Source organism: Leptonychotes weddellii, chromosome 11 (genome assembly GCF_054177405.1).
Source record: "Leptonychotes weddellii isolate Sample4059 chromosome 11, ASM5417740v2, whole genome shotgun sequence".
In the NCBI taxonomy this organism is placed as follows: domain Eukaryota; kingdom Metazoa; phylum Chordata; class Mammalia; order Carnivora; family Phocidae; genus Leptonychotes; species Leptonychotes weddellii.
In genome coordinates, this window is record NC_138379.1 from 33,886 (window position 1) to 45,534 (window position 11,649).

General features: G+C 48.1%; 1 protein-coding gene and 1 pseudogene across 6 annotated transcripts in view; one reads left to right on the forward strand and one right to left on the reverse strand.

Annotated features, from left to right (window-relative positions):
- SIRT3 (sirtuin 3) overlaps window positions 1-11,639 on the reverse strand; it is a 20,641-nt gene extending 9,002 nt beyond the window's left edge. The window contains exons 1-5 of one of the 6 annotated variants that reach the window (XM_031037314.2): window positions 11,095-11,636; window positions 6,830-6,977; window positions 5,638-5,829; window positions 5,308-5,540; window positions 2,950-3,050 (exon numbers count right to left, since the gene is read on the reverse strand). In XM_031037314.2, coding sequence (XP_030893174.1) covers window positions 2,950-3,050; window positions 5,308-5,540; window positions 5,638-5,829; window positions 6,830-6,977; window positions 11,095-11,149 — 729 coding nt within the window. In that variant the 5' untranslated portion in view covers window positions 11,150-11,636. Of the gene's footprint in view, window positions 1-2,949; window positions 3,051-5,307; window positions 5,541-5,637; window positions 5,830-6,829; window positions 6,978-11,094 lie in introns of those variants that run through there. The other 5 variants (XM_031037316.2, XM_006741786.3, XM_081797456.1 and 2 more) reach the window with 5 other exon arrangements.
- Window positions 3,697-4,273, forward strand: LOC102739617 (ATP synthase F(0) complex subunit C2, mitochondrial pseudogene; annotated as a pseudogene).
- Window positions 11,640-11,649: the final 10 nt, after the last annotated feature.

The following is an 11,649-nucleotide window of genomic DNA, read 5'->3' on the forward strand; positions in this document are numbered from 1 at the left end:
AGCCATAGTGAAAGAGTTTCCTAAAGTGACTGAGGACCCCATAAATTTGCTGAAGAATGTAACACAGTTATTCAAACTTACCCATCTGATTTCTCAGATTTATATCAATTGGTCCCCATGCTTGTTGGTGAGGGTCAGGCCAAACGCTGGATAAAACCAACCCAATGGGAGCATCCTGAAAGGGGTTTAGAGAAACAGATGCCTGAGTTTTGACAAGGTGCTAGAACACTCGCTGGAAATCTCCACTGAGTGTTGGAGACGGTCATCAAAAAGATATATGACCACCAGTTGACCTGTGACCTGGACCCCAGCGCTTGGAGGCTCCTCACTCCATTCCCCTGTCCTTGGAATGTGGGTTCCCCTTGCCTTTCCCATCCCAGAGGCTGCTCCAAGGACACAGCCTTGAGATGGTGATGTGGTGTGGTGTTGAGAACACCTGCAGAGTAGATGGGGCTGAGCCCAGTTAATGGCCTCTTTATAAATTTTTAAGATTTGAAGGCAGGTGTGGGGATCCAGCCATCCTGCTGCTGCCCAGGACAAGCCTTGTTATGTCAGTTCCCTTGATGATTAAAATGGACACCTACAAACCTGGAGTGGCCGCCTCTTCGGTCTCTCCCAGCCCTCTGCCAACGGGGGCCGGCTTTAGATCACAGCCAGGAGCTCCCGAGAGGGCTGCAAGCCAACATCAAGCAATTACAGTACCTTTTCCTAAGCCTGCTGATCAAAACAAGATTCAGACTTGCACAGAGAAGCCTGATGAACCAATTCATGACTATCACATTCGACTCCACATTGTCTTCAAAGAAAATTCTTCCTTCAGATGCTAAATCCACCATTTAACTCCATTTATTAATGAGCTGAACCATCATCTTATGGGAAACTTTGTCCACTCCAGACTTAGTTAATTTGGCAAACCAGCTCATTGGCATCCTAGATAAGTCACCTAAAAGAAAGACCACTACCACTCTCAATTTTCAACTCCAGCAAATGTAGGCCCCTAAACAACCAGCCCTCACCCCTTGTTTCTGCTGCTATTACAAAGGGCCAGAGCAGGAGTTGGCAATGACCTTTCAGAGGTAACACCAAAGGCACAATCCATGAAAGAAAAATACGTTAGACCTCATTAAAATTAAAAACCCTGCTCTGTGAAAGACACTGTCAAGAAAATGAGAAGACAATATTTGCAAATGAGGAGAAAATATTTACAAAAGATATCTGATAAAGGACTGTTATCCATAATATACAAAAATATTCCTAAAACTCAACAATAAGAAAATGAGCAACCTAGTTAAAAAATGGGCCAAAGACCTGAATAGACAGCTCACCAAAGAAGATGTTCAGGTGGCAAATGAGCATTTGAAAATATACTCCACATCGTATGTCATCACGGAAATGCACATTAAAACAAAACAATACCATTACACACCTATCAGAACAGCCAAATTCTAGAACACGGACAACACCAAATGCTGCTCTTATTCATCGGTGATGGAAATGCAAAGCAGTGCAGCCACTAAACATTGGAAGGACGAAACATGCTCTTACCGTACAATCCAGCAGTCGCATTCCTTGGTATCTACCAAAGGCGTTGAAAACTCACGTCCACACAAAAACCTGCGTGTGGATGTTTATAGCAGCTTTGTTCATAATTGCCAAAACATGGAAGCAACCAAGGTGACCTTCAGTAGATGAATGGATAACTGTGGTCCACCCAAACAAGGGAATATTATTCAGCACTAAAAAGAAGTGATCTATGAAGCCATGAAAAGACATGGAGGAAACTTAAAGGCATCTGACTAAGTGAAGAAGTCAGTCTGAAAAGGCTGCATATGTATGAATCCAACTCTGAACTTCTGGAAAAGGCAAAACCATGGAGACAGTAAAAGGACCAATGGTTGCCAGGGGTTGTGTGAGGGGGATGACCGGTTAGTGGGTGCAGAGTTTTCCTTTGAGGGGATATAAACGTTCTGGAATCAGATAGAGATAGTGGTTGCACAACACTGTGAATATATTAAATGCCAACGAATTGTACACTTTAAAATGTTTAATTTTACAGTTATGTGAATTTGACCTCATTAAAAAATAAAAGATGGGGTCCTATGCCTCATCAATATTTCAGAGTTTCATCTTTATTTAAGATTTTCCAGTCTATCCTATTCTGCTTGAAGAAACCCATCCTACAGAACTATCCCCAGAAGTACATAGGGGTATGAGCACAAGTGTCATTGATGCATTATTCCTAATGGTAAAAATCACAAACATCAAAAAATATCCCACAGTAGGTGAATGTCTAAATTTAATATTCCACTTACTAAAAACGGTAAGCAGAGCTGTAGTTACTGACACAAGATATCCATAAAATTTTGTTCTGTAACAAAGCAGTTTGTAGAATATTAAACTTAATAATCCTATACTGGGGCGCCTAGGTGGCTCAGTCGGTTAAGTGTCCAACTCTTGGTTTCAAGCTCAGGTCATGATCTCAGGGTCATGGGATCGAGCCCTACATCGGGCTCTGCACTCAGAGTCTGCTTGAGATTCTCTCTCCCTCTCCCTCTGCACCCCCCCCACTCATGCTCTCTCTTTCTCTCTCTCAAATAAATTTTAAAAAGTTTTAATTACCCTATTCCAAAAAAAACTGTCACTCTGTGTGGTGTAGGTACACAGATATGGACATGTATGTTTAGATATGCCTATTTTTTTAAGCCTTGGAACATTATACACCAAACTGTTACAAGTGGGCTATAGGAACTGGTTGAAGGGAGATACATTTTTCCCTACATATTTCTTAATATTTTACAAGTGTGTATTACTTTTCCAATTTAAAAATAAAAACGTTTCATACCATTACTGTTGTTGTCCTTCTAATACGATGCTTATAAAATGCCACTTTTCCAGATCACTCCCACTGCAAAGTGCAGAAGGGAGAGAAGTGGCAGCATGACAACTCACCCAAATGTCCTTCCCTGGAAAGGGCCTTCGGCAGACAGTGCACGTGGCAGAGGCAAAGGATCCATGAGCTTCAACCAGCTTTGAGGCAGGGATGCCAGATACTGAAATTCAAACCAAAGCTAAGTGCTGCTGGCTCCCAGAGCATGAGCTCTGAGCTTGGCAGGCCCCCAGAGGGAGTCACAGCCCTCAGTGCAAGCCTGGTGCCCCTGCCTCCACCACCTACAGATAATGTCCCACTGACCAGAATAAGCACAGGGATCAGGGCTCCCAGATGGAGCCAAATCATGGTTAAACAAAGCCTGTCAACAAGTTTGATTAAGTTGAAATAAAACTATATTTGATACCTAGGAAAATATTTTCTATTCTACAGATACCAAGTAAAAGCAAAAAAACTATATAGGGGCGCCTGGGTGGCTCAGTCAGTTGAGCATCTGACTCTTGATTTCGGCTCAGGTCATGATCTCAGGGTCATGGGATCGAGCCCCAAGGCAGTCTCCATGCTCAGCGGAGGGTCTGCTGGAGATTCACTCTCTCCCTCTCCCTCTGCTCCTCCCACCATGGGCACATGTGTGCGTGCTCTCACTCTCTCCCTCTCAAATACATAAATCTTAAAAAAAAACAAAAAAACTATATAAAGACAGTAAGTTTCAAAAAAAATGTAGAGCCTCCCCCCACCCCGCCCCGGCCCCTCTCTGTCTTCTCTGCACTGGGAGCAGTTCTCCAGCCACAGCCCCTCATCCCCGGAAAATGTCCGCCTGTGCAAAGTTCGTCTCCACCCCCCTTCCTGGTCAGGAGCACCTGTCAGCTGTTGAGCCGATCACTGTCTGCAGCCGTGCTAAAACCACCAGAGACACTGACAGACGAGAGCCTCAGCAGCTTGGCAGCCCCACGTCCCCTGATTTCACTTATTCCTAGCTGCAGCTTCCGAGCCAGCGCCGTTTCAAGGGACATCCACAGAGCAGCCAAGTGCCTTGGGGCTGGGGCTGCCACGGTAGGGATGGCTGGCTCTGGGGCTGGAATTGGGACTGCGTTTGGGAGCCTCATCATTGGTTATGCCAGGAATCCCTCTCTGAAGCAACTGCTCTTCTCCTACGCCATTCTGGGCTTTGACCTCTCAGAGGCCATGGGGCTCTTTTGCTTGATGGTGGCCTTTCTCATCTTCGCCATGTGAAGGAGCCGTCTCCACATCCCATAGGTTTTTCTCCTGTGTCTTGTCTGCCCTGTATGTTCCTTTTCCTCTACCTCCCCAGGCAGCCTGGGGAAAGTGGTTGCCTCAGGGTTTGACAGAGGGAAGACAAATAAATACTGTATTAATAAGAAAAAAAAAAAAAACCTGTAGAAAAACAAACACAGGTAACTGATTTATGACAGTTACCTGTTCCCACTGTCAGCTTCTGAGCTATGGATGGGCAGACAGTCCCAGCTGCAAGTGGCTTCCACTGTTCCCGTTATTGTCATAAATCTCCATATGCTAAAGCCCACGGCCAGATACTCCCACCTTCCCACAAGGCCTGTCCTGCTGCACCTCCAGAAGAGATCATCCCCATGGGGCATCCACTGCTGCCTAAGTGGTTCCAAACTGCAGAGTCCTTCCAGCAAGGAATCATTTTCCTGGAGTCCAAGGGACTCCTTTTTACAAACCACAAGACGTCTGCAGCCTGGCTGAGCTGCGGCTGGCTCACTAAGAGCCAGCACTATCAGCACCTATCAGCGTCGCTGCCCGTGAGAGAAAGGCTCAGCAGATGCCTCGCTAAGATGCACAGTCAGCAGTCAGTACCATCTGTGCATCACTGGTTGTGGCCACTGTCGGGACAGCCAGGAGATCATTATACAAAGAGTTTGATAATGCTAAGGCATGAATAGTGATCTCTTTGTGTGACAATGACATCGTAGTTATGTTTTAAAAGTCTTTATCTTCTAGAGACACTTATAGATTGTTTATAGGTTAGGCTTATGATGTCATGGATTTGCTTCAAAATAACTGGGGGTGAGAGAGAAGGTGGGGGGTAGGAAGACAGATAAAGTAAGGATTGGCTATGATGAGGGCATGAGGGTTCATTACTTCCTCTCTTTATTTTTATGCACTCAAAAAATTTCATAATAAATTTCTTAAAAAAGAAATCATCATATCAGATTAGCAAAACTAGAAGCTCCCAATGTCAACTTTAGTTCTATCCAAAACTCACAGTCCACCAATGAGATCCCAACGGTGACTCTTAAACACACAGTGGACTTTCTGTCAGGGACAAAGGCATAAGGAGTTGGCTTGAAATCAGAGGACAGGGTGAGCACTGCCCGGAAGCAGGCACCCAAAGCCTTCCCTGCAGAAGAAGAGGTGGCGACAGGAGGACGGCTCACCTCTCTCGAGCCCATCGATGTTCTGTGTGTAGAGCCGCAGAAGCAGCCCCTTGTCGTGAAGCAGTCGCAGGAAGTAGTGTATGACGTTGGGCCTGTAGCTCCTGAGGTACAGCTCCTTGGCCAAAGTGAAAAAGGGCTTGGGGTTGTGAGAGAAGAAAGTGAGCTCAAAAATGGCCTCAGGGTAGGGGAGGTCGTACTGCTGCAGGTTGCTGTAGAGGCCACTCCTGGGAGACCTGCAAAGAGGAGCAAGAGGCTCTGAGCCCTGAGGAAGAGGGCAGGACCGTGAGGCAGACCAGGGTGCCAAGGGAGGAGCTGGGCGCTGCAGGGCACCTGAAGTCCGGAATGCCGCTGGGCGTGCTGATGCCGGCCCCCACCATGACCACCACCCTCTGGCAGGCTCTGGCTTGGATCAGCTCCGCTATATCCTGCAGAAGAAGCTTCTCCTTCTTACTGTTGCCTCCGCTTCCAAAGATGCTTGAGGCACTAGCAGAAAAAGATATGGGTCTTCTTCCACCTGTAATGCTGACAGAAAAGGAGAGTGGCCAGGTGACCAGGGACAGTTAAGCTTCTGCTAGCACTTGACCACCGCCACCACTTAGAATGATCATACACTTCCCTCCTGTCCCCCCAAATGACCACCCTTCTCATCATGGATGACTATTGGGCTACAAGAGAAAGAAGTCTTAACTCAGAAATCAAAACTTAATTGGGAGCAAAAAGTTCAGGTCAGTTGGAACTGTGCAAACAAGGGATGTAACATCTCTTAATTCCTGTTACCCAGTGCTAAGAGAACAGGGTCCACACCAAAGGTGTGGGGGCTTTGTGGGGGCTCTGGGTGTGCTCTCTGCAGAGACATACACTGTAGCATACTTGGGATGTGACAAACAGGCAGTGACATTTAAAGAAAGCCAGATGTCTCAGACTTCACACCAAATACTATCAGGAGAAAAAGTGGGTTCTAGAGACCATTCCAGAAAGAAACACGCACGCCCTGAGATTCACGCTGCTGCAGAAACTTGATCTTCAATGTTCACAGCCGCTCATACTATGCAGCAGCCAAAGGAATCCCACAACCAAGACAAGGCAGTGGGTAGACTCAGCTCAGGCTCTCTCTGTGAAGCACTGGAAGGCTTCTCAAGTCACCCCCAGAAGCCAGGAGCCGAGACACTCACAAGGCTAAGTGTTAGGGATATGAGATGGTCTTCCACAGGAAAAAAAAAAAAGCAAATCACAATGTACAAGTCACAAGCTTCAGCAGGACCTCGGGACTTAGAAAATGACTCAACACCCAGGAAAGCAACAGGAAGAAACAAAAGCAGTATGAATAATACAAAGCCTGTAGCACTAACTGAACACGCCACTGAAGTAGTCTGCAGCTGTGGGAGGCATGCAGCGCTACAGCTTCACCTCACATGAGCCTGGAAAGGTTTCCTGGGTTTACTGATCTGCTGTTAGGGCCCCTGTGTGGCATCTAACCAAGCTGCGTGACTTCTCACCTCTTGATATCATGCTGACAACTCACCCAGAGTTCAGGACTGCCAGCTCCACTGCACAGGGCGCCTTTTTCACACCCCAAAGACTGGTGGCCACCATGTCCGTTCTTCCAGGAGAAGGCCCTTGATGACCCTCCCCCAGGACATCTGTGACTTCAGTATAGAGACTCCTCCACCCTGATGGGAAAAGAGATTCAACAAATGAAACTGACAACCCTCCTCAAATGAGTGATGAATCTAAAATGAATACAGACATAAAAACAGGAAACTGAGAGCATTTCTTTTACTCATTCATGATTCAGGCAAGAAGTAAACACCCTAAAAGCACATCGTCATACACATCAGAACAATTCAGGAGTATGCATCTTCTAGAAGTATGGCCCTAACTCATTCTCCTGTTTGCTCTTTGTCTTTTGTGTTCTTTTGCTCCTTACAAAACCAACACTGCAAACTCTCTGCACAGACCGACCCACTGGACACACTGTCAGTGAGGTTTCCCCTGAAGCTCTCTGCTCCCCATCCTAGCACAGCATATCCCACCCCAGTGACAATTTCAACCCCTACCCTGCCCTCTTATATATCCCCCCTTTCAGCCAAGCAAAAGAATTCCCTAGCTCTTGTATGTCCTAAACCCAGCTTCCTCTGCCTGAAAAGACCTTTCTCCACCTCAGCATGTCCAAATCTCCCACAGTCAAGGCCAGGACCAAATTCCACCTCCTTCGTGAAGCCACTGCTGAATCCCAGTGAGCAACCACTTTGCCCTCGTTTGATTCCCTGCTCCTTTTAGGCAGGCTGACACCCCCTCCCTTCCTGCAGTGACCCTGCACACCACCTCGCACACTCCACCCTCAGGTCAGGGACTTCCTTGCTGCTCACAGTCCACTTGCTTCTGTGTTGTTGCCTCTCCCACCACACAGAGTCATCTTGGTTTTCAAAAGAACAGATTTCTGAAAGGTATGTACAAGAGAAAGAGGAACACGACAAAGAAAGGTGTACGTGCAGGGCCGAGGGCGCCCAAAGGAGAGTCAGAGCCCTAGCTCACTGCCAGTCTCATCAAGTCACTCAAACACCCTGAGCCTCAGCTGCCAATGCCAAGAGCAAGAAATGATTCTTACAGTCTTGCTCAAGAAGACCTACAACTGTAGATCTTTCCCAGCAGAAAGTACAGGAAATACAGCAGGGAAAACAGTGCTTCTCCCTCATCCCCACACTCCTGCAGAGATGCCCACAGATCCTGAAGGAAATTCTGCCGCATCAGAGACTTGTGTAAAAAGCACCTGTCAAGCAGTTCTTCTGAGTGCAAGCTGTTAAGTCTCCAAAAGAAATTTTCTAGTGAAAACTGGCCGGATGGTCAGGAAGAGAAGAAGATGCTCTGGCTGCAGCCACAGCTGTTAAATGCCCAAGTCACTCCGCATCTAGAACAACTCTTCCCCTACAGTCTTCACCCAAACATTTACTGAACTCCTCCTACATGCAAGTTATTATGAGAAACACAAAAGGAATTAAAGGGAAGTTGTGATATTATGATATGTTTTTTGGTCTTCATCCACAAACCCCTGGAATTTCTAAGAGCAAAGGGCACATCTTCTGTTACCACGGTTGGTCTCTTGTCCTCAGTTCCTGAACTCCCCTCGGAGCCATGAAGGTGAAGCAGGTGTCTTGTTCTGCTTAACCAGCCCCTCTCCACCACAGCTGGGTTTATGTTCATGAGGGGACTTTGGAAAGGCCCCAAGGATGGGGGCTGGGTGCCAGGGGGACCAACTGTGATTAGAGGGTTGGAGCTTCCATAAAAACTCAAAAGAAGGGGGGGGGTGGTCAGAGGGCTTCCAGGTTGGTGAACCACGTGCCAGGGCCCTGGGCCCCAAACTCCATGAGGCAGAAGGGACCAGGGACCCTTGCAGACCTCACCCTATGTATCTCCACTTCTGGCCATTCATTCATTTCCTTTAACATCCTTCGTGATACACCCGTAATGTACTAAGTCAACCAGTCTCCAAGTTCTGTGAGCTGCTCTAGCAAATGAATGGAACCAGAGGAGGGGATCGTGGGGACCTCCGATTAGTAGCTGGTCTGTCAGAAGCACAGGAGACAACCTGGATTGGTGTCTGAACTGGGGGCTGTCTTGTGGAACTGAGTCCTTCACCTGTGGTGCTCTCTTCAGGCAGGTAGAGTCAGAATTGAGTTCATTTGCTGGGACACCTGGTCAGTGCAATAAAGGTTCCTGGAATGAAGGAAAGATCCCTTGGATCTATTAAACTCTTCACCAATACTTTTAGTACCTGTGTAAGATGGCATCAAGTAGATGTACCATTACTTAAGTATTAATCCATTATTGGACATTTAAGTTACGTTTCTTTTTTTTTTTTTTTTTAAGATTTTATTTATTTATTTGACAAGAGAGCACAAGTAGGCAGAGCGGCAGGCAGAGGGAGAAGCAGGCTCCCCACTGAGCAGGGAGCCCGACCTGGGCCTCGACCCCAGGACCCTGGGATCATGACCCGAGCCGAAGGCAGCCGCTCAACCGACTGAGCCACCCAGGCGCCCCTTAAGTTACGTTTCTTAACAACTATGGGTCTTAAGATATCCCCATATGTATGTTCAATTCCTAGGCAATGAAACGGAATAAAGGACACCTCACTAACACGCAGTGGAGGCCAGCAGGGCGAGCTCTCCCGCCCACCACTCCCTCCTCGCAGCCCTCTGCATTCCCAGCGGGAAGAACCCTGCGCTTCACGGCGCCGCGGAGGAAGGAGAGGTTCCTCCCATTCGGACAGCCCAGCCAATAAGAGCAGAGCCCAGCCAATGAGAGCACAACTCAGCCAATAAGAGCTAGTCACAGCCCAGCCAATGAGAGCACAACCCAGCCAATGAGAGCACAGCCCAGACAATGAGAGATGGTCGGAGCCCAGCAAATGAGAGCACAGCTCAGCCAACGAGAAGCCACTATACTTCCAGTTCCCAGTTTATTCCGAAGGGGTTTTTGCATATTACAGCCTTCCCAAGAGCATTTCTGGGGCGCCTGGTGGCTCAGTCGGTTAAGCGACTGCCTTCCGCTCAGGTCATGATCCCAGGGTCCTGGGATCGAGCCCCACATCGGGCTCGCTGCTCAGCGGGGAGCCTGCTTCTCCCTCTCCCTCTGCCTGCCGCTCCCCCTGATTGTGCTCTCTGACAAATAAAATCTTTAAAAAATAAAATAAAAATTAAAGAGCATTTCTGTCCTCTGTTTCTGGAACTTGCCTATGGTTTTGCCATAGCTTTCTTATCTTGGATTGCAGTTCTCTGCTATTCCTGAATACACCCATTTTGCTGGCAAAATAAGTTTTATTTTTAAGGTTAACAGCAAAGATCCCAAAATGTACACGTACTGCATAGAAGAGTATGAACATATGCTAGTAGAAGTATTAATTGCACAAACTTTAACGGGGACAATAAAAACGCGTATACCTTTAGACCCAGGAGTCCCACTACGAGGAGTTTATCCAAAAAGTGAGTACAAACAATATACCTCAGCATTATTTGTAATAACTAAAGATTACAAACTATTTCAATAAGTGAATAATTAAATACATTATGAAACATCAATAGAATGGAATCCTACAGATCCCACCCCCAAACTGAGAGTTGGGCGGGGGTGGGGGGGTGGGGGGGGGCATCCTCAGTTCCCCGCAGAGACAGACAATGGGAGGAGTCTGAATGATCTACAACCAAGAAGCCCAGACTCCATCTTGACCTCCCCCTGCGGGGACAGGAGCAGCAGGTCCCTCCTCCCTGACTCTAAGCCCTTTCCTGTAAGGTGAGGCAGGGCCTGGAGAGCTCTTCGTTGCGGTAGATGTGGTGGTTCGAATAAAAACAGTCATGCAAAGAAAAAAAAAAAAAAAGGAATTACAGATCAGTATAAAAGACTAAGAAAGCATTTATGTTTTGAGATGGAAGTAAGTCCAAGACGTATTGTTAAGTAAAAAAAGCTAACTAAACAGTGTCAACAATGAACATACAAGTGTTGCTTGTACTCATCCAAAATATCCCTAAGAAACAAGAAACTGCTGCCATGGTGGCCTCTGGAATATCCTCTGAGCTGCGTGAACAGGGACTTAACATTTTCAGGTTCTCCAGTGTCCCACCGACCATGCAAGGAAAAACTTGACTCCTGCGCTCGACTGAACTGAATCCGGCCTGCTTTTCAACCCCAGCAAGGCGCGGGCACCGAAGCGCTCGTCTCCGCCCCGGGCGCCGCCTGCCCCGACTCACCCCCGCGGCTGCCAGCCCGCCCTGCCGAACCAAGAGGCCCACTCACCTGCCGGGCCCCAGGGCCTGAAGGCGGAAAGAGCAGGCCGAGCCCACCGAGCCATGTCCCAGCTCCTCTGCCGCCCGCTCGTGACCTTGTCCCCAAAGGCCAGGAGTCCGCCGCTGCGCGCGCCGCGCCCCGCGAGCCCAGGTTGGGGTGGACGCCAGGTGGGGGCGGCTTTCTAGCCCCTTGGGGTCCCGCCTCTCGCCCTGAAGACCAAACCAGTAGCCTGCATTTCTCTATCCTGCTTTCCCACCTTTTTCAAGAGAGACGGTGATGCGAACACTTTGCGAGCACTTACTACGGCCAGTCATCACATTTTCACTCAGTCCTCGCGAGACACTATTAAGAAGCTACTACTATCATGGTCCCCAGTTGAGAAGAGGACCTGCAGGTCACAAAGGCCGAGGCCGCAAAGCCAGTCGATGGCCGGGCCGACTCCAGGCCCTCGCACTGTTGAATGGCACGGCCAACTGCGCGGGAAATCGGGTACAAACCCTGGACAGAATTTCTTCCGAGGCACAGGCGCGGTTACCCTGACAACCAGCGGGCGCCGCCGGCCGC